General features: G+C 43.1%; 1 protein-coding gene across 4 annotated transcripts in view; it reads left to right on the top strand.

Annotated features, from left to right (window-relative positions):
• Positions 1-27,708, top strand: part of NCKAP5 (NCK associated protein 5) — a 1,018,052-nt gene that overhangs the window by 950,564 nt on the left and 39,780 nt on the right. For all 4 annotated transcript variants that reach the window (XM_036025027.1, XM_036025026.1, XM_036025025.1 and 1 more), the window contains 2 exons: positions 1,675-1,989; positions 4,453-4,589. In XM_036025027.1, the coding sequence (XP_035880920.1) occupies positions 1,675-1,989; positions 4,453-4,589 (452 nt within the window). The remainder of the gene's footprint in view (positions 1-1,674; positions 1,990-4,452; positions 4,590-27,708) is intronic.

Genomic DNA, 27,708 nt, shown 5'->3' with positions numbered 1-27,708 from the left:
CAAACACCAAACCTATCAGACCTATAAATGCTAACTCTGTACCTAGCCCCTTTACTCTTACTTTACTATTAGGAAATTCACAGAACTCTACTACTCACAGCAAAGAGGTTTCAGGAACGGAGGATGCGAAGATTCTGGAGTTCAGATACTAAGTGCTGAGAGTCAAATGCTACTGTATAAGAAAGGTACTAAAGGATAAACTTTCTACTTACCAGGTATCTACTACTACCTAAGTATACTAAGGATTTTGTACGTGACACCATTCGTTATTTTATTCTTTCAGCAATGCTAGGTATCATTCTAAATTCTAGAGACATGATGGTGAACATATTTTTATCCTCATAGCAACTCTGTAAGAAACCTAGACCTTAAGAGGTGAAGGATCTCGTCCAGGGGTTCCCACAGTTAGTGACTGGCAGAGAACACACTCCCAGCCACAGATCCATAAAGCACCACAGAAATGTTAACTGTTAAGCCTCTCAATACAAAGATTACATTATATGCTGTTATATTCCCACCATGCCTAATACAGTGCTGAGTTGTGCCTCTTACCCAGTCTTAAACTTATAAGATACTGACATAAATTTTACTAAGGATATTTCATTCTAAGATTATTAGATAAACAGGAGTTTTGTGGGGTGTCGGTCAGATCTTAGAAGCTGTCTCATTGGCTTGAATAAACCATGTCACCATTTCAAAAATTAAATATATAATAATTTTTTCAGATAATGTATTTGTGAAGATGAGATATAATTAGCAGAAAATTGTCACGTACATATGGTGAAGCTAGCTTAATTTGTTTTAGGAAATAGTGGGATCCCTCTGAAGGACAAGAAATCTGAAAGGTACTGATGAGTTTTGTCATTGCATAAAGTATGAGTGAAAGCCAGGAAGTGCCTCTATAGTCTTCTTAAAATAGAAATATTCTTACTTACAAGAATTTAGTTTATAGTGAAGGTTACAAGTGAAATCAATAGGAAAAAGATAGATTATGTAATAAAAAGTATTGAGAGAAACTAGTTGCCATTAAAATAAAATGGTTCCCTATATTTTATACCAGAAAAAAAAAAGACTTCAAATGGCAGTTGGGTTAATTGAAGTCCATATGATAAGTGATACTACCATGGGTAAAGTAACTTTGGGGATAACCCTTATAGCATATGAGCCACTTTTCCTCACAGTTAAATTGAGAGGCCATAGACTTAATTAACAGTAGGATAGATGATAAATCATATAAGGGGGATGAACAATTACCTTTGTTAGGACACCACTTCAATTTGTTATTGTGCTCATTACTCTTATTTCAGTTAATAAATTTTACTTAATTGGTTGAAGTCATATGATTCCCAATTGAAACAAGGGTGATCAAAAGTAATTTTTAGTCTCTAATGACTGTTCTTTTTCTATTATAACTCTAGAGAACCATTAGGGTATATGTACATATGCCTGTTGCTGCCAGTAACAGTTGACCTTCTTACCTTATATTATGTGAAGGGAATATTTTCATGTTCAATTAAATGTCTGTTTCATGCCACTCACTGGAAATTTACTACACCATTAATAGTACTTCTTTCTTCTAGGTGTCCCTTTTCCTCCAGAGCAATCGAAATGCCCAAGATCCTTTTATCCTTTTACGTGAGCCATCTCTAATCCTCACTATGTTACTCTGTCTAGAATCAAACTGCCAGATGAGGACCTTGGACAGTGGGATCGGAACCTTCCCACTCCCAGACTCAGGAACTCGCTCAACGGGACGGTACATGTGCCAATCAGACTCCCCAGAGGACACAGAGCCCATCCTGTGTCTCCAGCCAGCCCTTTGTGCAGCACCTTCCATCAGAGCCCAGACCCTTGAAAGAGAAGTGCCTTCCTCCAGTGACAGCCACGGTTCTGCAGACAATGCCATTGTTCATTCCACATCTGACCCCCTTGTGACTGCCAGGGCTGTGCGACCTCTTCAGAGCCGCCTCCCCAAACCAGCCTCTGCAGGTAAAATGCCTATTACCTTCCAAATTAGATTGCTTTCCTACCAAAATAATGCACTTGCTGATGAAATGGAAAACAGGCAGTAAAAAATGTTTCCACCCGGAGGCCAGTGAGTGACCTCTGCCTAATGGAAATGTGGATGCATGAAAATCCCTGCATGTCCTCAACCAAAAAGTGAAAGGACAAGTGTTAAATATTATTTGCTCTTTGCATTATGTTAAGGAGTGTACATACATATAAAGGAAATAAGCATGTAGGTATAGGTATATGGATATATAAATTAAGAAAAAAACATGCAACATACACATGTGCTTTTGTCATTTAAAACTTAATTTGGAATATAGACCAATTCTGAGCATAGAGCCATGTAAAGTTAACTGAAATGTTGTTTGCCCTCTAACCAGACATGTGTGTCTTCTGACATAATCCTATCCCCATATGTTGAGTGATAAAAAAAAACCTAGGTAGATACGTCAGCAGTAGATTGTACATTAACCGCAACAGAATGGAGTGAGCCTTCCCATCAAGAAGCAGTTTCTGGTTACCATCAGCTAAAACAAGCTTTCATGATTAAAGATAGGACCAGGCTAAGGGTCAAAGTTTTTTATTGTCCCCTCAAGATTAAAAATATTTATTGCCACTCTAGATGGCACTACATAATTTTTAACTTGTATGGCTTATGTTACATTTATGACACACATAAGCATATGAAATAGAACTCTAAAGACTTTCATTTATTATTTGATGATGAGAAAGGAGCCACAAATAGAAAATATAGTATATGCTATTGAAAAATTAGAAAAGAAGACTTTTAATTAAATATCTTTGAGTAAATGTGATTGGCTGAGTTCTTCCTTCATTCTGTGACACTAACTGCATAAATGTTCCATCACAAACTTCTGCTCATTTCAAGCCAAGGCTATGTATTGAAATGCTGGAATGCATATTATTTTTGAAATAAATTCATTGTTAATTAATGACACAGCCGCCAGAGATTCAGGGGCAAAATCTTAGTTATAGATTATGTGCTTCATGCCTGAATAGTCACATGTGTGACCTCAATTCAGTGGCGGGCTGCTGAGTAGATGCCATGATTAAACACTGTCATTATAACAAATTGAATAGAAACCGTAAGCCTTGAATTGCTTTATAAGAAGGGGATAGGAAGGAGATTGTTCTGATCTTGCTGCAATATTCATAGCACCAGTTTGTGTCTTAATTAAATTGACATGAAGAGTTGTTAAAAAAAAGTAGTATATGGCAAAGCGTGAGGTCAACATGGTGCTGGATACTTTTGTATGGTCCGTCCAACACTTCCTGTCCAGCCAGTGATACTGTCACTGTGGTTCAGAGGCACAGGCAGACTTCCAAGGCTTCTCTGTTTCCTGTGGCCATTGGTTACTCATTTAAAAAAATAAGGAATGGTGAACCAGCTGGAACAAAAGGAAAATGGTTTAGAGCAGTCACTTCCTACTTAATGTATGCATTTGAATTGGTTTTTCTCTTATCCCCATATCAAAAATGGAAGTAACTGTACAAATCTCACAGCATTGATGAAAATACAGCTATTTACTTTGCTTCTATTCACAAGCAAAACGATATAGACAGGCTATCTCAGCATGTCCTATTAATAACCATCAAGACTGGAGGATAATAACAGCATCTCCTTTCTGGCATGAGAAGGAATACACTCTGCAGGTTAATCTACTATTATGGGTAATGAAGGAACTTGAATTGTTCTCTGTTAATTACATCCTTGCTCCTGAAAATGTTGTCCATGGGTCAACATCATCAGCATCATCTGAAAACTTGTCAGAAATGTAGAATCTTAGACCCCACCCCAAACCTACTGAATCAGAATCTGCAATTTAACAAAAGCTCAGCTGACCACACATGCAAATCAAAGCTTGAGAAGAATGGCCCTGCAGGATTTTTAAGGGCCTCTGAGCAAAGTTTCCTAACATTATTGTTTAAAATAATCTTCGCAGGTATTCTAGGGAAATCAGTTCCCTGCTCAAATAGTGTTGGGGAAAGTCTGAAAATTTAAATCACCCTTTGGAAGTTATGACTGTCCCCATTAGCACAATGAAAGCTCTGAGAAGCGCTCCAAAAAGGAAACTGTTAGTTATTTGATGAATAACTAACACTTGAGAAATCATTGGTGTTTCCCAGTTTGCCCACTGAACCTTTCCTTAACATGAAAAGCTTATCAACATTTTATGGAAATGTAGTCCGAGGACAGTTTGCCTTTTGGTCTCCATGGTGGAATGAACATCCTCTATAGATGTGCAGAATTATGCAGACAAGTGTTAACACAGACTTGCAGGGTGCAGAATGTTGGGAAACGCAGCTTTCACCATATTTGTATCTTTTTATTATTTCTGAATATCTTCCTCATTCCCTTCCCTGAATTTATATAGAGCTAAAGAAAGTTGACTGTAATTTCATTTACATTTCCTCATTTAGGAAAAATCAGTTCCCAAAAGCAGAATGAAGCAGTGGCAAAGCCTCAACCTTGCTCACCATTCGAATATGCTGAAGACACCATGGCCAGGGAGCTGCTTCCAGCCTGGAGGGCTGAAGACCCCCCTGAGGATGCCCAGGTGAGGCGGAGGCCAACACAGGAGGGCAGCCTCCACCTGTTGGTTCTGACAGTGAAAAGTAAACTCCTTAAACACTCTTATGACAGATTTAATTTTAAATCAAATTGGTCGTTGGTTTAGTAACTGAAAGCCTAGGCCCAACGCTCACTCTTAGCCCTGAATTGTTAAGTAATACCCTGGGTTCTTGGGCAGAATTCAAAGTGCTGTCACAGATCTGCACCCAGATTCTTCAGATATGGATGTCTTGCCCTGATTAGACATTGTGGACAAGGCATTTACTCTCCTGAGCCATAAGAGTACCATTTAGAATGATTGGATGATATTTTTTCATTATCTCCTCAGTGACTTTAACCTTTACCTTGTTCCCATGAGACAGGTAAAGCAGGTATAATTACACTCCTTTTAGAGATGAATAAACTGAGGACTGGAGTGGTCTAATAACTTGCCAGGGACAGTGAGACCCACATTTCCTTAATCTCTGTCATTTGTGCCATGGGTTCCTCATCCACCCTGAGAAGATACGCACAGGCCCTTCCTGTGTGACTGGGCCTAGGGAAGAGTTCATGGTTCAGAGACTTCTTGATCATGTCTCTGGGTATTTGGTATTCCCTTCTCTAACTCCTCCCATCTACCAGTTTCAGCTAATTATTCAGGCCATATCCAGCCTGTTCACTATATCTCAACTTGACCTGGGGCTGGCCCACTTTGGTGTCTTTGGTGGTACCCAGCAGTGAGAGGGTGGGAGGAAAGACATAGGACCAAGTACCCAAGATTTGCAGCCCTTCCATGACCCTTACTGCTCTGTTGCCTTGGCTCTCCCATCCCAAAATTAGAGAGAAAACCCTAAATGAGATCCAGAGTTGGATGGGGAAACTGGTTAGAAACCCCAGGTGGTAACAGTGACAAAGAGGTTCTGGCAATTTCAAGAAAGAGAGAGAATTGCTCAGTGATGTGCCCTAGACATGTGATGGCAGGGCACTCCTCACCCAACATCCACATCCCCTGAACACACACTTCTCTGGGGTCCCCCTCCTCATCATCTTCCACCAGCCTGGCCCTTTGGAAATTCTGCCATGTATTGTAAGAGTCACCACCATGACTTGGAACTTAGAACTCTGCCTCATTGACTGCTAGGGAGGGAACGTTTATAGCAGCAGCTAGTTTTATATTTCAGTACCCAGCATGGTACTTGGTTTTACTCATGTTTGTTGACTAGAGGGATGGATGAAAAAATACATCTCCTCATACCCAGAAATGTTACTGGAGTCCCATGGGAACTTTAAACAGGGGTCTTCTTTGGAACCATAGCCCATAGACTTGTCATCCTCAATGGCCATCTCCCTTGCTAGACTACTGGTATCTGCTGTATTGAGCTCTGTACCCCCAGAACCTAGCATATGGCTTGGCACAGACTAGATACTCAATACGCATTTGTTAAATGGGTGGATGAACGAGTAAATGAATGAAAGAATAAAGGAAATGAATAAGTGCTTGAATTTATAACCACAGTTAAAAGAGCTCACATCCTAAAATGTGTTTTTTATAATTTCCAACCAAATGACACTCTCACTAAGAGACTTTAGAGCCCCATCCCATACATCTGTGACTGTACCCTCTGGGATACATGGGGAATAATAGGCTCTGACAAGACAGTCTGCAAACACCCTGATTCTGCAGCCAGGAGTGCAGTCCCAGGTCCACCATCCTGCTTGAGAAAACTGTTTATAGAGTATCCACCACCTGCACAGTTCCTGCAGATGGCATGATCACAACCCCAGTACCATCCTGACGGGTCCAGCTGTGTGCATGTGAGTAAAAGGGGAGACTGAGTCCCTGGACCTGCTCTCTGTGAGTAGGTTCAGGGATTATGTCAGGTTAGCAATTGTGTTCTTTATTAAAGGTTCCTATCCTTTCAGAGGCTGGAGGAAAAATGATACATTAAGCAAACATTTATTCTTTTGTTCCCAAGGTTGATTTTTTCATACACTAAAATACTTGAAAGACAGTGATGAAATCAGTTAAATAAATAAGCCATTATGCTTGGAACAGAAACTCTTAACAGGAACTTGAGAAAAGTAAGACCCAGTAAAGAAGTGTACAAAATGCAGAGCAGGTAATATGGAGACTTTCCTCCGCCTGGCACAATGGCCATGTGGTCAAGGGCTTCATTAGCACAAGCCTGTTTCTGCAGCTGTGGTAATGAGTTGACTGCACCAGCTCTGCAGACAGACAGGCAAACAGAGTTGTCCTTGGGGTGGGGCATTGGGAATGGCATTCTGTGCACACAGCTAAGGCCAAATAGGACCTGTTTCACATCCTCACAGCATTTTCTGCCCCAGTTGCGTTTGCATGAATAACCTTAACGGTCTCATATTACTCATTTAGGACAAGGTACCCAGAATGTGTTCGTACTCTGACGGTGGTGACACTGATAGTGACAATGACCGGACTATGGAAATAATGGTTTTGGAGCTGAAAGGGGCAAGTTAGTGAAAGCAATGAAGAGCACCACCCCAGGTAATGCACAGCAAACACACGGGACATCCAGGCTCCTCTGTCTGGGAAGCCACTGAGTATGCCTTTCACTGAGCTCTGCCTCCACCTCCTCCCTTGATTTTATATCTTAGCTCCGTGTCACTCCTGAGATCTAATTTTCTGGCACGTACAGAAGATTGTCTGTGCACATCAATTTGTTTCCTGGTATAATCTTCATGACATTGCAGTGCAGTCTGTAAGGATATTTCCAAATCTGGCATCTCCCAAAAAGGCTCCAACTGAGCTATCTCAGTAATGAAGGAATGACTATAAAGATAAGTTCGTTCTTAATTACATCCTTTGGCAAGTTAAATCATCCAGTGAGCCCTGGATAGAATTTCTAGGCTCTTTGCTCACACCGTGTTGTGTAGCTCTGGACCTGTTAGCCAAGCCATTATGAACAGGTCTGTTTATGAGGCTGAAACTCCCTCACACTGTTTCTATTTAAATTGGAATTGGCAGTAGAAAAATCATCATCCAGAGGCATTAAAAAATATGTGTATTCAGATGGCATTTTCTTACAGATGCAAGAGGACAGATGCACCACGAACACAACATGTGATCTGGAGTCTGCTTTTCTCCTAATCTTTTCTGAATTGTCAGAAATATTTTAATGATGCAATGAAGAATTATTCTTTTTTGTACTAATCAATGTTTTTTCCTGAAATGCTAATTTAGCAATTAAATGATGAAGCCATGACTTAAAAAATAACACAAGACTAATATGTTGCTTTAGGGGACAATGCAATCTAGCAACCATTCATGTTCCCAGTTTTCCAAGAGTCTTGGCATTCGTGACACGTGGGGACAAGAGTAGCATGTATGAATAACCATTGACCAGGGACTCCATTCTGCTCCTTGCTTCCTTCCAGTCCTCAAGAAGCAGGACCAGTGATTGAATGCTGCCAAGCTTACCAACAAGAAAGTGGCAAACATGTCTGGCATTTTAGTTAGGTTGTTGTCCCCATTAGCTCTCTGTGGTTTGTCAGTGTCCCTCTGGTTGTGACAGATAAAGGGGTAGGGGAGTTCATCGTCATAGGGCCTGCCCAGTGAAGATGCCTAGGGCCTTGCCAGCTCCTAGTTCCAGCTCCTCCCTTGAACCTGTGCACTGTGAATAACCCCACCTCACTGACCCTCCACTGCTTCATCTAAGAATGATGTCCAGGGTTCCTTCCAGCTCTAAAACCCCATTCATTTACTGAACAAATAATCACTGAAAGCCTCCTCTAGGCAAGCTTTCCAGCAGTGAGTAAATAGACAAAAATCCCTGCCAGACAGTAAAAAAACACATACAATAAACTAGAAAGTGTACCTAGTTTATTGAAAGGAGATCAGTGCTGTGGACAAGAAGAGTAAAGCAGGGTGCGGGATGGGAACGCAGGACTGCTGGGAGTGGAGACGTGAAGGGGAGGAGTGAAAACTTAAATGGAGCAGGCTGAACAAGCCTCACTGTGAAGGTGATGTTTGAGAAGAGAGTTGAAGGAGCGGTGGAAGTAAGCCAGGAGGCTGTCTGGGGAAGCTCATTCTCTGCAGAGGAAGCAGCTAGAACAGAAGCCTTGAGGAGGAGCAGCAGGCAGCCAGTGCAGCTGTGGCAGAGAGCAAGCTGGCAGTCTGGGAGATGAGGTCACCTAGGTTAAAGGGGCCAGAGCTGATAAGGCCTTGCTTGCCACTCATTGGTCGACTTTGCTTCTCTGAGAGACATCTGTGGGAGCCTTTGGACAACTTTGAGAGCAATGTTTTAAAAGGAGCACTCCGGCTGTCTTTTTTTAAAGCCTGAAGAAGTAAGATCATCTAAGAACTATTATTGCATCCAGGCAAGAGATGTTCACGGCTGGGACCAGGCGGTCACAGTGAAGGGAGTGAGCAGCACTGGCCAGGAGAGCCCTCCTCCGCGATGGCAGTGTCCAGCGTCTGCACTGCCCAGTGCCACAGCCACTTGCCATGCAGCCCAGAAGCACTTGAAATGTGCCTAGTGAGAGTAAGGAACTGATTTTTTTTAATTTAATTTTTGCTGTAATTTTCCTAAGAGCCATGCCTTTTTGCTCTATTTTATTTTTAATTTTTTTATTAACTTGAATTTAAATGTGAACAGCCACACATGGCTTATACAACACAAGGGGTGAGAATGGTCTGATTCCAGACCTAATTAAAAAAACAACATAATTTACTGATAGATTGTAGGTGGGGTGAAAGAAAACACCAAGTCCATGGTGGCTCCGCAGTTTGGGTCCTTGAAGGGATGGCATTCTGCTGACTGAAGAAGAGAAGGCTGAGGATGGGGCTTCGGGAGGCAGATTAGTGGTTAATTTTGGGCACACTAAGTCTGAGGTGCTTGTTAGGCAAGTGGAGGTGTCGAGTAAATGGTGGGTGGTCTGGAGTTGACAGATCAGGTCCTGTCTGGAAATGTAACTTTGAGTGTCAGCAATGTGGATGGCTTTTAAGGTCCTGGGTCCAAATGGGGTGAGGAGAGGAGAGAGTGTTGATGAAGAGGACATATCCTCCCAAATGCAGGTCAAGGAGAAAATGAACAGCCAGCAAAGGAGGCCGAGCAGGAACAAGCATTGAGGGAGGAAGAGACCAGGGTGGGCGGTGTCTTAGAAACTAAGTGAAGAAAGATGTAAGAGAGGAATTCATGATTCCACATGTGGCTCTTACTAAAAGAGTAACAATTTTCATATTTGGTGGTCCTGTTTCTCCCTCTGGCAGTGAGGTTCCAGTGGGGGGTGGGTAGAGAGAGGTGATAGAAGGAAAGAAGGATGGTCTGAAGGCACTTTGAAAACATCTTGAAAAAGGAAACAAGATTAAGGCAACTGTCTGACTCTGAACAAGGAAGTGCCAGAAGACTAGAGAACTTACTTCAGGGTTCATGTTCTTACCATTGCTTTGTTCAGATGAGCTGTGCACAGCAGTAGGAATAAATATTAAATGATGGCTGCAGATCCTGGGAACAGTGAGCTTTCTCAGTTGCTCCTTTATTTCTCCCCCACCCCATCTTCTGCAAAAGGAAGTGAGCCTCAACCTCAGTTGTTGCCTCTCCCTACTCACTTTGCTCATTCTATTTGAGCAAATCCCTATTTGAAAGGAGTGGGCTTCTTTCATTCTATTGCTTTAGAGTCTGGGCAACTGGTGCTTCTTGGGAGAAGACACTGAGATCTAGGCAGAGTAACCCTTGAAGCTGCCTTTCAAAGTCGACCTACTGTCAGAGCTCTGTCATCTGCACACAAAGCACCTGACTCAGTGGAGTGCTGATTAACCCTGGTTGATGACACTGCTGCCAGAAAGGAAAAACTGTGTGCAGACAGCTAGCACTGTTGCGGGTACCTGCTGGCTTCCAACAAATCCTAAGAAGAAGCATTTAAGGTGGATGCAGAAGCATTAACTTTTTAGATGTTGGCAAAGTTGATCTGCAAAGAAAATAGAAACAGTTGGGAGTAAAACCACTAAAAGGAATGAGTGCCTTGGGTGTGCAGTGAGATATTCTTCCCTTCAAGTCACGACTTTGCCTTGTTTTTACCACGTGTGCCTGTGAATGTGCGGTTGCCTCCCACTTTAAGTAACAAGGTTTCATAACAGAGGTCCCAACCTGCAGGATAGAATTTGCCAGTACATCTCGAAGGCTTACTGGATGCTCTCCAAGATCGTTGTTCTTTCTCAAACATGCACTCTCTCCCTGGTTCCCTGAAAGTTCCCTCAGTTGGAGGAGGACACTTGACAATGGCAATCTGTCCTCCTGGCTTCTAAGAAATGCACATTCAGGAACCTCGGTTATCACTCTGTTCCCTCCCCACTGCTCCTGCCCATTGGCTGCTTGGTCATTAGCCACTCACCCTGCATCACAGTGTGCCTGGGGGCGGGGTGGGGGGTGCCTACCTTTAAAAGAGTGCCCTGTGACCCCTCATTTCCTGGTTTCTCATGCCTACTCAATTCTTTGAATCACACTGAATATGGCAAAAGAAACCTGCTTTCCAAAACCCTGCCTCTAGGCTCATAAAATACTAAAGTAAATATACATCTTTTATTTCAAGGTTGGTTTCTTTAGCTTCACTTTGAAATATGTACCAAAAGTCCAGGCTGTTAGCTCAGAGTCAGTAGCAGGAGCAGGATTTAGGAGCTGGGTAGGTGGCCCAGCGGGTTAGGTTGCAGACAGGAGTAGTTTTGTGACTTTGTCTCCACAGAGCTACCCACAGTAATTTGCCAAGCTGGCCATAACAAATATTCCTGCCCCTTTCCTGCAGACAGGGCCTCAGAGAAAGTATGGGCAAAGGACAGCGGTGGAGGCAGCCGGGAGAGAAAGAGTGAACTAGAGGCAGAGTGCAGAGTGGGGGCAGACCCAGGGAAGTTGTAGCAGTGAAGCCTCAGTTTCTGGATGGAGGGAGGGAGAGGAGTCTCACCCTAGCTGACCCTGCTGGACCTGGTTGATACAAACATAATCTTTATCTAAGACTTCTTGCCTACTAGAGTTCATCTACCAGGCTACCCATCACTGTCACTGACCCTGCCAGGTATCTCTTGGGCAAAAATCCAAAATGAAACCTCTTTTTGTCCCTAGAAATCTCTGCTTCTCAGGTTCTCTGTTTTAACTGGTGGTCTCGTCATTCTTTTAGGAATACAGTTAGCCCTCTTACAGAGGGCTCTCTTTATCTGTAGGTTTTACATCTAAAGATTCAACCAACTCCTAATCAAAGATATTTTTGATTGGGAATCCATGGACCCAGAGGGCTGACTGTTTGCATTGTTCTCTGCCATGTTATATGCTGGACTTAAGCATCTGTGGATTTTGGTATCTGTGGGAGGTCCTGGAACCAATCCCCTGCAGGTACTGAGGGACAACTATACAAGCTATGAAGCTAGGGGTGTTCCTTGACTCTTTCTTCCCATCTGGGTATGCCAGGGTCCTGCTGACTTCCTTCCCAGATACTGCTGAAATCTGCCCCCTCTCTATATCTTCTACCATGGTGCCTTCATCTGGCCCACACAGCCCCATGTCCTCCTTTTTTCCCTTGCTCCAGTCAGCCCACTGCCAGTCCTGCCCATGCTGCCACCAAGGAGCAAAATCCCATCAGTTCCTTTGCTAAATACCATATGCTCTCACCTATAAGTGGAACCTAATCAACAGAATAAATAAGCAAGCAAAATAGAACCAGAGACTTTGAAATAACAAACAAATTGACAGTAACCAGAGGGGATGGGAGACAGGAGTAATGGGGAAAAAAGGGGAAGGGTCATCAAGGAACACGTATAAAGGACCCGTGACAAAGCCAAAAGGGGGTAGTATTGAGGGTGGGAGGTGGGGGTGAATGGGGTGGGGGTGAATGGGATAGGGGAGAATGGTGGGGGGGAAATGGAGACAACTGTACTTGAACAATTTTTAAAAAACCTTTTTGGGGACCCTCCATTACCCACAGACAAAATTCAATATCCTCTTTTGAAGTTCACAAGCCTTTCTGATTTCATCTTTTTCATTTTGGGTCTTGATTTTATGCGTCATCAAAATGCTTTCACTGTTCTAAACACATAATGCTGTTAGGGGCTTCTGTGCCTTTGCTTTTGTAGTCCCCCTACCTGGAATGGCTTTCAGACCAACATCTTCTTCTGTAATCTTCGTGTAACTTCTACTTAGTTTTTAAGACTCAGTTCATTTTACCTCCTCCAGGAAGTCTCCCCAGAAGCTCCTACATCAACTACACCTAATTACTCTTCCTTGTGGTATCTTGTCCTGTAATACACTGTATTTAATTCTGTCACTTGGCACTTGAGATTATATTTATTTCTTTGCATGTTCACCTCTCTCATTAGTGCCAAGATCGCTTCTCATTCATGTTCTGCACTTGGCACAGGGTCTGGCACATCAGAGGTGTTTAATAAATGTTAAACAATATCATAAGTGTTGAATAAAATGCACCACTAATTCACAGGACTGATTTAGGCCTTGGATTGCTCCTCGTGCACACATCCATCATCCTTTCAGGCCTTTCCTTGTCCACAGAGAGAAAGATCCAGAGCAACTACCTACAGAGAGATGTTGGACAGGACATTTACCTTTTCTGAGAGCTACACTAGAGAAAGCATGAAATCCTTTTTTTCCAATTTTTCTCAAGAAAGCAGGATTTTACTCTTACTCTTATTCTTCAAAGATTATTTTTCATGGGAGCTGTTGAAGGCATATCAGAATCTTGTTTTGTTACCCATAAATGACCCCATGCTCGCTGGCTTTATTTTCATAATCTCTGTCCAAATTTGGTAATTATTGTCATAGTCACTCTTATTGATGAAAATGTATTACACCTTTCACATCTGAAAGAAACAAAGGTTCAGAACCTGTACTCTTTTGATATTTAATCTTCAAAAATCTCCAAGTTGAACTGGTTAGTTGATAAACAAGATTGGCAAAAAGAATAAAAGCAAGGAAGAGAGTTGATACCTAAATTAGTTTATTTTGGTTTGTTCCTCTCACTCTGTGCCCAGGCCAGTGGAGTATACCGGGGTTGGGGGCAGCTTATGGACATGGCCCTGCTCCCTGGTGGCTTCTCATTGGATATACAGACTTGAAGCACCACCTGAGGGAGGAGATAATCTAGTACCTAAACAGTTGTGTTCTACTGTCTAAGGCCGGCCATACTGTTGGCTTCTCAGAGTGAGGAGAAAGAATTCCCAATCCTGTTTAGTTTCATAAATTTACTTCAAATTAAAGCCCACTGGGGTCTATAGACCACTGTGCTACAGAGCTCACTTTCAACAGCAGCCTCTCCCTCCTTAGGCTAGTCGCCCTCAAAATGCACCAACCAGGCCAAACAGCTTTGAAACCAGCCCCCCGATGATGCTCATCTAATCAAGCCCGAATTTCCTGAACAAAGAAGTATGTTCTCTTCTTTCAAAGGTGATTACATCCAACAAATTACAAAGAGCCAGGGCAATTGATTTAAAAACAATTGGTTTTGCAGTAATTAGAAAAACACAAGGAAATGATGACTACAGAACAATATTAAAAGGGATGCTGAGGGATAACAGCTCCAGTTCCCGGCTCATTTCTCAGCTCAAACACTTATATATTCACAACTAATTATGCAGAGAGGATGAATTTTGAATTTTGAAAATGCTGCCCCCCTGCCTTCCCAAGGCCAAGGACTTCAGCTATTAATAGAGCAATCAGATTGTGCTGTATGATAGAGAATTCACACAAAGTTGCATCTATTTCAGAGCATTCATCTGGCACATGACTTAAGGATGACAAATCTCTATAATGTGCAAAATCAGCATTGAGTTAAACTAAATCCAAACTCATTATAATCACTCCCAGTTCCCCCAGAGAAATCTATTGTTTAAAATGGACGCTACAGATAGGAGTTATCTCTAGTCCTTCCTGGAACTTCTCTCTTATTAGGTCATTTTAAAAATTCACCTTATTTTTGACAAGCTCATCCCAACTCGAAGAGAATGGACACATGCAATGTGACACACGGGATTTGTCTCCCAGGATTAAACTTCGCTGGATGACAACTAGAAAGTACTGACCATGACAAGGAGGCTGCTCCAAGACCCTTAACAGAACCAGAGTCTCAAATTTCTCTCTGTCACTATGGATCCACCATCAGAAAACCCACAGCTGCCCTGGCTGGCGTAGCTCAGTGGATTGAGCGCGGGCTGGGAACCAAAGTGTCCCAGGTTTGATTCCCAGCTAGGGTACATTTCTGGGTTGCAGGCCATAACCCCCAGCAACCGCACATTGATGTGTCTCTCTCTCTGTCTCTCTGTCTCTCTCTCGCCCCCCTCCCTCCCTTCCCTCTCTAAAAATAAATAAATGAAATGAAAGAAAAAAAAAAGAAAAGAAAACCCACAGCCCTTTCAGCTGTTCAAACTGGATTTTCACTATGCTGAGGTTTGGCATTTTTATTGGGGAAAAGTATCTTACACAATAACAAAACAAAACGAAAAACCAACTAGCTGCCAAAAATCATGTGTTCAGGAGCTAACTATTAGAAAGAGCCCACTGTGTCCTCAGACAGGCTTGAAATGGGAGGCGGTAATGTGACCTGCATTTAATTACATAAACTGAATATTGTGAGGGCCTTAAGAAAGCAAATGTCATGATGGACAGAATGAGTTAACCTTCCTGTCGAAGGAGCAGTGTGCCATGACAAGGCCGTTGCTCAGTTAAATTGGACTGCAGCATACCTAGAGAGGGAGGCCAAGTCTCCGGACCCTAATGAGACATTTTAGAGGAAAAAGAGCCCCGTCCCTGGAGTTTGTCATTCTTTATGGATATTCTCCCTCCCTACCCCCACAGTTTCTCAGCACCCACAGGGCTACCCAACTCAAATTCAAATGTGTTGGAGCCTGAAACATTTAAATAGGAGCTGGCAAAGTAGAATTTCAAAGTAACAAACAGGTCTGTGGTTGTCATTTAGTACCTGGGGGGAGCAGACAATATCTGATACTGTGAAAATTAGCAATCTGTGGCAGCCAGGGCTAACTGAAAGCTAGGCAAGGGATCTAACATGAAATAAATGTGCAATGAATTAGATGACATTTCATTTGTGAAAATGCGAGTGTCCCTCAGCCTCATGCATGGACAGAAGAAAGAAATGTAACTTGGCCACCCAGGCAGCCCCACAAGACTCTTGTAGGATGACATTTTTGTAGAGGTCGCCCATAATCCAAGTAATACCTCCAGTGTTCACACTGCATCAGCTAGCCCGGTGGCTCTCAGACAGGATGATTGTGCTGCCCAACCCACCCTGGGTGACATCTGGCAGTGCCCAAAGGCATTTTGAGGTGGTGCGACTCAGAGGTGGTGAGACTCAGAGGTGGTGAGAACTGCTGTCCATGTTTAGAAGCCAGGGATTCTGCTAAACATCCTGCAATGCATAGGGCAACCCCCAATGGCAGTGTTACCCTACACAAAGTGTTGGTAGTGCCCCAAAGAAGTCAAGAGAAGATTAACCTTTAGGCATCAGAAATGTTTGTAGGGAGGGACAGTTTGTCACAATTTGTGACAAATTGTGATAACAGGCAAATGCCCTTGCCTACCCAGCAGGATCCCCGGGCCTGGCCCAGCAACCTATTTGGATGGTTAAGATGCACTTCTTATCCCTGGCTGGCATAGCTCAGTGGATTGAGCTTGGCCTGTGAACCAAAGTGTCTCAGGTTCAATTCCCAGTCAGGGTACCTGCCTGGGTTGCAGGCCATGACCCCCAGCAACCGCACATTGATGTTTCTCTCTCTCTCTTTCTCCCTCCCTTCCCTCTCTAAAAATAAATAAATAAAATCTTGAAAAAAAAAGATTCACTTCTTCTGAGGGGCTTTCAAAAGGAAGTTCATGCTCTTGTTTGGGCCTTTTACCCTTGGCTGTTGATCCTGCTCCTGGTGCCTGTGTCAGGGTGCTGGGGAGACCCAGACTGTCTGAAGTGCTAATGCAGAGCCCAGGTTATTTGAGCCTGCTACACCTTAAGTATCTTATTAGTATTTCAGTTCTGTCTCTCTTGGAGAACATGTACCCTGAGGAGGTGGAAATCCTTTAAAGATTTGAAAGTAACCTCGGGACAGTTGATGCTCACACTATGGAAATGTCATATTCCTTTTTATCTGTTGTTAAAATTTAGGCTCTAGAGAAGTAAGTAAATTGCAATTAGGTAAAACACGAAGACAAGAACATAGTCCACAGGTGTTTAGGTTTCCTTGAGGATCTTAGAATTTTATATTTGGCTAAAAAGTACATAGTGGCATTTGGAAAGTGTCCCTTACCAGAATCAATCTCAGGACTAAAAACAATGGGGTCAGAAGAAGGAGATCTGTTGGAGAAATGGGGTCACTGAGAAAAAGAAAGGGGTCACGATTCAGGAAAAGTTATTCCAGAAGTAATTATGTAACCAGAAAATACACCGGCGTTCGGGCTGCCTGTTACTACCAAACCCAACTGAAAGGTTTTCTTAGACTCTGCCGAGGAGTAAATGCTAAACAGCCACAAAATTAGGCAGTATAGAGCTTTATTGGGGTTTGCATGCCCAGGCGATGCCCCATCCCCCGTCCACACAGTGGGGGGCCAAGAAACGCCAAGCGGAGCAGGGAAAATGGCTGGGTTTTATTTTGGGTTGGCTTTCCATGGGAGCTGGGGATTGGTCCCTTGTGAACAAAGCGGCAACATATCATTGGTGGTTCCTCTCACACCCTGGTTGACGTCAGCCATCTCTTCCAGGTTATAGTTCAAGTCCAACCACCATTTTGTTCTACCCCGCCCATCCTGACATTCCGACCTCTTTGATAGGATAAGGGGTGCCGGGTTCAGTCCAGCTACTTCGGGCTGTCAGAGGGGCATAGAGGGGAGGGACTAGAGGTCGGCCATTTCTGGTTCATCAGGGAACCATCATAAGGCTCACAGGTTGGGCCTTAATCCAACCTGAAAATATGTCAACAAAAGTTGAAAGGTAGTGGAATTTTTTGTGGGGAGGTATGTGGGTGAAGTTAATTTGCCAGTCCTGGCCAGGGAGATGTCCTTTTATGTGGTGAGTTGGAAAGCGGGGTTTAAGGTTTCCCTGGGTTGATGTTTTAGAGCAGACCGAGCATGCAGCGTGCACCTGCTTGATGGACTGCAGAAGATTTGGGAAGAAGAAGAGGGTATCTAGGAACTTGAACAGAGCCTTGGGACCAATGTGCAGTGATTGGTGGATTTCTGAGAGGAGGGCAACAGCCTGTTGTTGGGGGATGGCAATTTTTCCATTGAGGAAGATTTAACCTCCGCTGCCAATGCAGCCACCCTGGGCATACAGGGAAGAGTATTCCTGATGAGTATAGGAAGGAGGTACCGGGGTGGACAGGAAGAGTATGGGGGAGGGAGAAGCTCCAGTGGTCAGTTTTCATGCTGCGGCATCAGCCTGGGCATTGACCTGGGAGATGGGGTTTCGTGAGGTTTGATGCCCCTTGCAGTGAACAACAGCTACTTCTGCAGGTAATTTTAAAGCTTGAAGGAGTTCAGAGATTAGAGATGCATTAATGATGGGAGAGCCTTTAGATGTGAGAAACCCACGTTCCTTTCAGAGAGTAGAGTGGCTGTGAACAATGAGAAAGGTGTATTTGGGGTCTGTGTAGATGGTTATTTGGTTGTTTTTTGCCAGAGAGAGAGCTCGGGTGAGAGCGATGAGTTTGGTTTTTTGTGAAGTGGTGCCCTGAGGCAGTGGTTGTGCTTCTAGGGTGGAAGCAAGGATGACCACCGCGTAGGCCGCCCTCTACCTTCTGTCAGCCCCCACCACAGAACTGCCATCGACAAACAAAGTGAGGTCAGCATTGGGGAGTGGAATGTCAGACACCCTGTCTAGGGGCTGCCCGAGAAAGTCAAGAGCTTCGGGACAAGAGTGAGTGGGTTCAGGATCGATGGTAGACACTCGTAAGAGGGTTGCCTGGTTGAGCCGAGGGGAGAGGTGAAGGAATAAAGTGGTTCTCTCTGTAAACAGAAGGTTCAGCTCTTGGAGGCATGAAGGGCTTGGTAGTGAGAGGACCCAGTGTGAGAGCAGATCAGTGAGGCATTGGGGCAAGAAAATGATTACTGGTTGGCAGAGAGTCAACTTGAGGGCTTCCTTGCCTAACTCTGTGGCACTATCCAGGGCACGGAGACATGGCTGCCACCCCCATAAGGTTGGATCCAGCTGCTTGGAGAGGTAAGCAACCAGATGGTAGGAGGGGCCAATAGGAATAATTTAATTTTAATGATTGGGCTATATGATTAGCTAATTCATAGACAGTATTAGGTGAAGAGTTATCATAAGTGAAAAAGGTTAAGGGGTAAAATAGAAAGCTACTTATCAGACTTAGGAGTAGTCCTGTGCAAGAGGAGCTTGGGGTCCTATGCCTGTGCACCGGAGCAGGTGGTGTCATCCTGCTGTCTGAATTGTCTTCTTTTTGAACAGAAACTTGAGGTCTTCTACTGGCTCACAGGTGTATGTGGAATCTGAATTCCTCTGCTGGTCTGAGAAATGATCTGGGTCAACAGGAGCCGGCTTTACCCTAGAAATATGGACCCAACCATGCCCAGGAAAGAGAGGAGCTGCTGTTTGGTAGCAGGTGGTGTCAGCTCGGCAATTGCTTTTATTCTTTCTGGTGACAGCTGCCTAGATCCTGGAGTTAAGATGTATCCTAAACAGTTTACTCTTTGCTTGGAAATTTGGGCCTTTTTCTTAGAGACTCTATATCCCCGGCTCTGAGGAAGTTCCCCAAGGAAGTTCAGAGTTAGGATAGTGTTGCGATCTGAGGCTTCCTTCGAGGGGCTACAGATTAAGATATCATCTACATACTGTAAGACTGCTCCTTCTTGCAGCTGTAAATCTCTGAGATCCTTCTCTAAGACTTTGGCAAATAGATGGGGGCTGTCTCTAAAACCTTGTGGTAGAACTGTCCAGGTGTACTGTTGATGGGCCATTGTTTTAGGGTCTGTCCACTCAAATGCAAACAGGTACTGGGAATCTGGGTGGACAGGGACACAAAAGAATGCATCTTTTAAGTCTAAGATGGTATACCATTGAGTATAGTCCGGCACCTGGGTGAGGATAGTGTATGCATTGGCCACAAGAGGATGTAAGGGGATGACAGCCTCATTAATTTACCTTAAGTCTTGAACTAACTGGTACTCCCCTGTGGGCTTAAGAATGGAGAGGATAGGAGTATTGCAGGGGGGTTGGCAGGGTACCAGCTGTCTGTATGTAATAAACTTCTATATGATGGGCTGCAGACCCTCTAAAGCCTCCCGCTTGATGGGATATTGTTTCTTGTGGGGATAAACTACCCCAGGCTTTAGGCGGATTTGGACTGGTTGGGCAGTGTTGGCCCTGCCAGGAACCCCAGAGTCCCAAACTAAGGGATCTATTTCTTGTAAAATCTGCTCTGGGATATTATTTTCCTCCTAGTCTTCACAAGCTAGCATAATTATAAGGACCTTATCTGGGATCTCCTGAAACCTCAGAATAGCTCCTAGTCTGGCCAAGAGGTCTCGTCCTAGCAGTGGTATAGGGCATTGTAGAATAGTCAGAAAAGAACGCTTAAAAATTTGCCTTTCAAACTGACAAGTGATAGGGGGCATGTTAAAACAAGTCTTAGGTTTTTCTTCAACCCCCATAATGCTTCTTGAGTTAGAAGAGAGAGGACCAGCGTATGAATTAAGGACAGAGTAAGTGGCCCCAGTATCAACAGGACAATTAATTTTCTTACCTGCCACCTCAAGAGTCATCCAGGGTTCTTTGTTAGAGATTGAGATGCTGGTGTAGGCTGGGGCCAACCTGCTCCCCAGGCACCCTCAGTCCTCAAGTGCTGCCATGGCCATAGGAGATGACCCCTTTCTACTCTGGGAATGGGAGCAGTCGCCCTTCCAGTGCCAGGGATTAAGGTTTGTTCCTTTGCACTTGGGACATGGCCTTGGGGGTGGCTTAATGCATTCTTTTGCCCAGTGTCCAGGGCATTTGCACTTAAAGCACATTTGTTCCTTGTGCCCTCCACGTCTTTGTGGCTTTCCCAGGTTACCTTGAGGTGGCTGGCTATAGCCAATGTCGCCACTAAGAGCTAATGCAAGTAGCTTGGCCTGTTTCCCTCTAAGTCTCGATTGATAAAAACTGAGAAGGCAACATCCATCAGCTATGCCAAAGGGGTTTGGGGCACCATTTGTAATTTCTGAATTTTCTTACAAACATCAGGGGATGACTGGGTTATAAAGTGTTGTCCTATTAATACCTGTCCCTCTGGAGACAATGGGTCTATATTAGTGTATTTCTGAAAGGCCTCTACCAGTCTGTTGCAGAAAAGTGCAGGGTTCTCTTCCCTTCCTTGTGTTATTTCCTTAACCTTATCATAATTCACTGGCTTTTTGACACAGGCCGTCATTCCAGCCAATAAGCACTGTATCATGACAGATTTACTTCTGTTTCCTCCTGGTGTGTTATAGTCCCAGTTGGGCTCATGATCTGGGACAGCCTCAGCTGCAGGCCTCGCATTACTGGGGTCTCCACCGATTCTTGAGTCCCAGAGGGAGAACAGTTTCTCCTGGAAGGGCTACCCCCAATGTAGCGCTACGATTTTTGGTAGGAGAGCGGCCTCTCCAGCAGATGGGGACCCAGAGTTGGAGTCCAAGGACTGGGAAATTGAGGGACGGCAGCACTTACCCTGGTTCAGTGCTCAGACTGGTGGGGTGGCCATGAGACCTCCTCTGGGAGTCGGGAGAGGAGCGGTCTTCAGTAGACAACGACTCCTCCCGGGTTTTGGCACCAAATGAATGGTTTTCTTAGACTCTGCTGAGGAATAAATGCTAATCAGCCGCAAAATTAGGCAGTATAGAGCTTTATTGGGGTTTGTGCACCCCCCCCACCTCGTCCCCACAGCAGGGGGCCGAGAAATGCCACGCCAAGCAGGGAAAATGGCTGGGTTTTATTTTGGGTTGGCTTTCCATGGGAGCTGGGGATTGGTCCCTTGTGAACAAAGCGGCAACATATTCTTGGTGGTTCCCCTCACGCCCTGGTTTGACATCAGCCATCTCTTCCAGGTTATAGTTCAGCTACCATGATTAATTGTAGTCCAGCCGCTCTTTTGTCCTACCCCGCCCATCCTGACACCAATAAGCAATGACAGCGATTGAATCTTTTGTGGACGATTTATTCAGATGGCCGGAGATCCAAGAAGATGGCAGGTTCATACCCTAACAAACCATCTTCCCTTCTCTTTCCTGGCCAGATCTTTTATAAGGGGGTGGGGGAGGACAAACAAGGTGTGGTGGGGGCTTTGAGATTCAAGGAGGATTAGGTGAGTGAAGGTGCAGCATTCCTGTTCTTGGCAGTTAGCTGTTCCCAAGGGGTATGGGAGGTGGTCACACAAAAGGCCCAGATGCCTCCAACATGTCCCCAGGCGGTAATCTCTAGCCAGTGCCCCAGGAGGTCGGCTACTTTTCCTGGGAGCCAGGATGGGCCTTATCTGTAGTTTCTGAAATGAAAGCTTAATATACACATTACTTGCTAGACTTAGAACTTTTTACCTTAAGCTAAAATTTTCCAAGTCTTGAGTCCTCTATCAATTACAGTGTACAACACAAGAATGCTGTGTGCAAGTCTTTGAAGTTTTGGGGAAGAGGAGTGGGATATTTTCTAATTATTTAGAGTCCTTTGTTTTCAGATTTCAAGGATAAAGACAGAGATCATTTCTAACAATCTTCCATTCCAACCGCCCTTCTTCAACCAGCCCAAAACCTAGAAACAGACACATATACATTACAACCAAATAAATGAGCTCTGAGAAAAAAAAAAAAAAAAAAAAAAAAAAAAAAAAACAGGGTTTCTTCCTAACCAGCAACCAGGAGTTTTGCCAAGAAAAATGTCAAGCATCCTGTAGTGAATCATACAACCAGCTGCTTTCCATGCACCTTCTGGAACCCAGAAACCAAAAGCCATGGCCATTTGACTGGATGTGTTGGGCATGCCTCACGTGTGTTGGGGAGTTAGGACACCTGGGCCCTAGCCCCGGTTCTGTGAGTAAACTTTGTGACCCAGGATGAATAATGCTAATCTTTCTGAGCCTCAGTTCCAACTGCCACATGGTGACCACTTTGCCTTCCTCTTGTGAAATATCTCAGATACTACTGATGTGATAAGGCTTCCAACCTGCAGAGTGCCAAATAAATATGAAAAGCATTATGTTCAATGGGCTGAGAGAGAGAAAAATTCCTAGAACTCAAGGTTGAGAGGAGAAGAGGGGAGGGGCCCACAGGGACCTTGCAAACTGTGGTCCAAAATAAGGTGAAGCTAAAGTTCCTCATAAATTAGTCAGGATTATACAATTTCATTAAGGGAAATATTGTATTCTTTTTATCTGTTGTTAAATTTAGTAGAAGTGAGCAAGAACAGATTTAAATTTCCTGAAACAAGCCTAGCAGTATTTTCCTTCCTTATTTATTTTCACAATAAGTAGCAATATCCCAAGCTATCGCTCAGCATTATTTTCAAATTCAATTACATGGGAACCAGAAATAGGGTGGGGCTAGGTCATGTGGGGATAAATTTCATTTTTAAATAGACCAGAAATTTTATTGTAAATGAATAAATCAGTTCACTGTGTAAGGAATTTAGTTAGAAAAGGAGACCACATGCTTCCCTTGATGTTGGCCAAGCTGGCTCTCAACCTTGTGCAGACAGAGAAGGTTAGTGGTTGGCTCCCAGGTCCCCTCCCCCAATCAGCTTGCTTATCTCTTTATGAGCCCCCAGAAGCATCACGAAGAGTGTTTTCTTGCACCCTCACCTTTTTCACTTTTTAAAAACACTTTCCTCCCCTTTCATCTTGGTTTCTTTGGCCCATCCTTAGCTATAACATGTCCCTTTGACCCTTTTCATTATGAGATGTCCCCCCACCCAGAAATATTAAAGTATCCTCCTAAGTTTGATTAAGTTTCTGTGAAAGGAAAGGCTAAAGGATGGAACAAAAGCTATGCTGACCTTGTTTATTGCTCCATAGTGCCCATGAAATCTTTTGAGACATGCAGAGGACTCAAGTACCCACCTTGAAATAAGCATGAATCTTCTTGGCCATAATTTATGTAGTGATCTTCAGCAAATGTCTTCCAGCCTATGTCAAGATAGCTATCTTGCAGATCCTCCAGGCCTAATGTTCTATCACTGTGAACAAATGTTATAGTGACTTGGATGTCAAGCTTTATGCATCAGTATTCAGCGGTCTCTGCTATGTGAAGGGGTCCTCAGAATTTTTCTCAGCTATCATGTAAAACTTGATATTAATGTTTGGGTCACAGAAGTCTCTCTACTGTCTCTGTGCCCTTAGCCCTATATGGCTTAACTATTTTTATTGGTTTCTGGTTAATCCTTCCAATTGTTCTTTGTGCAAACAAATGAGTGCAAATAAATATTTTTTGTAGAAAAGGGAGCATATTCTGTACATTGTCCTGCACTTTGTTTTGTTTTCTTCCACCTACCAATATATCCTAGAAATCATTTCATGTCAATAGGTAAAAGTCTTCCTTGTTCTTTTTCACAGCTACATTGTGTGGCTGTGCCCTTACTAATCAAACTAGTCCTCCATGGATCAAACTAGCCCAGAATCGGGAGTGTTGAGTCAGATAGTGGATATATTTTCAGAGCAGTTGTACTGTTTTCACATCCACCTGCAGTGATTGACATGTCTGGTTCCCCAATGCCTTACCAACAAATTTGAGGTCACACTTTCATGTTCTGACACTCTTAACATAAGAGAAATGATTCTCCATTGTGGTTTGAATTTGATTTCTCTTATTAAAAGTGAGGTTGTTTAAATCTATTTAAGTGTCATTTGTGTTTCTGTATCTGTGAATCATTTGTTAGTGACCTTTACCCAATTTCTTATTTGGTTGTTAATCTTTTTCATCTCAATTTCTAAGGGCCTTTTAAAGTTTAGGAAGATTATTCCATTGTTTCTGATATAACTATAAATGTTGTTTTCAGTTTTTCATTTGCTTTTGATGCCACTTATAATGTTTTCTACAGGGTAGAAGATTTTGTTTTTATATGGTCAAAGTCATCAGTCTTTTGCATTGTGAAAAGCCCTTCCCCAAAGTTACAACAAAAAGTTATAAAACTAAAACCAAAAAAAAAAGTACATGCTTCTTCTAGTACCTAAACAGTTTGAGTTTTTGTCCTCAAATATGGATTTAGCTTTTTATGTAATTTGACTGTGCAGTTGTCCCAAGTCAGTTGTATTTTAGAGAGATGGAAGATCCATCAGTTTTCATTGGTTTGCTTATTTGTTTGTGTTTATGGCCACCTGTGAAGGAAACAATTTGGTAACTGGGTAAAATGAAAAGATCTGAGTTTCTTCCATTATGATGATTTAACTGTCTACCCTGAGCCTTTTATCTCCACATTCTGTAGTTTGTTGTCACTCATTCACCATTAGGCCTAATTAATGAAAAATGATCATAGAAGTCATGTCCAGGTACAGAAATGCCCTTTGTTTCCAAGGGCCTTCTGGGAGATTTATAGCATGAGCCATCCTATTACTGATTGACTTTTGGAGAACTTGTTTTACAGACCTGAAGGTGTACAAGGAATAAAAGCTAAGTGTGCAAGAGAAGGATCTCAGGCCATGTAGGCAGAGTGAAACCTCTCCTTTGGCCACTATTATGAGTAGGCTCAGTCGGTATTTGTTGTAGATTCATCAGGGATCATCACTTAGTTACGTGCTATGGGAAATAGAAAGGAAAATAGAAAGGAAACTGTCCTGCCCACAGAGAACTTACAGGGATAGGCTACTTGTGGTGGGAAGAAATTAGAAACTTTAAAAACACCTAATACAACCAGCAGCATAAAAATAAGTTTCCAAAAGTATGGTACAGAAACACCCCTACCCTTACCAGTGCCTGCTTATCCTCTCATAACTCCTTCTCTGTGACTTTACATCATAGATAAATGACGGCTTATTTTCCCATTTCAAATGGGCTAGATCACTTCAAAGTCAGAACTCTAGGCTTATGTAGACTTTTGTCCCTCCTCTGTGATGCAATAGTACCCTAGTCTTATTGTTGACCACCAAATTGTTGTTATTCTTATCCGTCTTCCTGCTTGTTTTTTTATTTTAAGTTCATTTTTAAAGATTTATTTTTAGAGAGGAAAGGAGAGAGAAAGAGAGGGAGGGAAACATCGGTGTGTGAGAGAAACATCAATCAGTTGCTGCTAGCACGCCTCCAACCCGGGACTGGGGCTGCAACCCAGGCACGTGCCCTGACCGGGAATTGAACAGGTGACCTTTCATTTTGTGGGATGCTGCTCAGCCATGACTACCAGGGCTTATTTTTGTTTTTTTAATGGCATGAATTGTGACCTCTACATTGAATCTCTAGCACATAGCAAGGGCTTATTGAATGTTTATTGAAGAGAATGAATGATTTCTGAATGAATGGTCTGTGACTCTGCGATAGAGTGCCAACAGGGAGCCTGGCAAAAGGAATGAATTAGTCAGGAAGTCGGAGGTTTCTGGGTTGAGCCTTGAAGAATTATGTTTGCATGGGCATAAAGGAGAAAGGCATTTCTTCTAGGGACAAGTCAGCGAATCAGGGAATAAAAAGGGTCAGAAAAGGGCAGTGACTTGCAGTGACTGCCCTCTGTTCTCCTCCCCCCCCCCCGCCAAGGCATTTAGCAGAACAGAAGATTATAGGGTTTAATGACAGTTAATATATAATATAAAGGTGGTACCAAGTGGCAGTGGTTGTGATCTATGAGTGTCATGAATATGAGAGGTGAGCAGAGGACCAGCAGAGAACACATGATAACAGGTTTTGATTTGCAGTCACTGCTCCCAGAATCTGCCCTTAAACTTGAATCTGTCCTATGTTCTTTGTAGAAAGCAACAGCCCTGGCCAGGTGACTTAGTTGGTTGGAGTGTTGCCCTGTCCACCAAAAGGTAGCATGTTCCATTCCTGTTCAAGGCACATACCTAGGTTGCAGGTATGATTCCTAGTTGTGGTGTCTATAGGAGGCAAGTGATCAATATTTCTCTCTCACATTGATGTAAAACAAACCAACAAACAAATTTTCCTCTTTCTCCTTTTGCTTCTTCTCCTTATTTTTTAGTAACTTAAAGCTTTTTTTTGTTGGGAGAAAATTTAGAAGTTATCTTGTCTACCTTCCCTTTCATTGAAATGAAAGCGCCATAAGGAGAGGCATTTTTGTGTATTTGGTTAGTGCCATGGTCTCAGAATTCTGGCACTCAATGTTTATTTGCTGAATGAATGAGTCAGTGAATTAATGAATGAATCCCCCTTATTCTATTCTTTTTCAGCCTTTGCTTGGACTTCCCTATTGGTAGTCAATTAGGGAATTCACCACATTACAAACCAGGTTCCACAGAACTCTAATTGTTTAAAAAAATTTTGAATTGAGAGAGGAGGAAAACAGGATATGTCTGTCATTTGGGTTGTAGAGTATTACATAGCTAGGGCAAATATGGTATTGATGGATTATGGATAAAGACTACACACAGCATACAATCAGAAAACAACATGAAATACAAAATTCTCTTTGATATGTAACTTAGCATTTGGTAAGATAGTGGATGAAAGAATGAATGTATAAATGCATGAATGAATGGGTCAATCAGCCACACTGGAAAATGTTCATGAAGGCTTTAGAGTCAGAAAAATTTGAATTAATATCCTGTGGGGAAGCTCCATCCAGCAGAGCTCTCCTGGATGCTGTGGCTGAGCATAAATCTACCAAGACATGATCTGCTTGGGGAGAAAAGGCTGACCAATCTCTCAGAGGAGAAGGACCTCAAGCCTCTTTCTCAATGGGCTTTTATTGAGTTTAGTTTGCATAGACATACATAGCGTGCATGTAAAGCTCATCAACCAATGTCAGGCAGTAATGATCAAAGAAAGGAGATAAGGTTTACAGACAACATTTTTAGGATCACTGGGGTCCTTTTGAGTCAGGGTCTAGTAGACAGGGTGATGACAATCGGCCATAAAACCTGGGGAAACAAAGTTATTTTATGTTTGGACCCTTAACATTTAAATTGAGGACATTCTAAGCAAAAGCAGGTTTCACAGGACTATATGCATTCCTTCGCAGAATTGATCACTCCC

Source organism: Phyllostomus discolor, chromosome 4, assembly GCF_004126475.2.
Source record: "Phyllostomus discolor isolate MPI-MPIP mPhyDis1 chromosome 4, mPhyDis1.pri.v3, whole genome shotgun sequence".
Classification (NCBI taxonomy): Eukaryota; Metazoa; Chordata; class Mammalia; order Chiroptera; family Phyllostomidae; genus Phyllostomus; species Phyllostomus discolor.
This window is presented reverse-complemented; position numbering and strand designations above follow the sequence as displayed.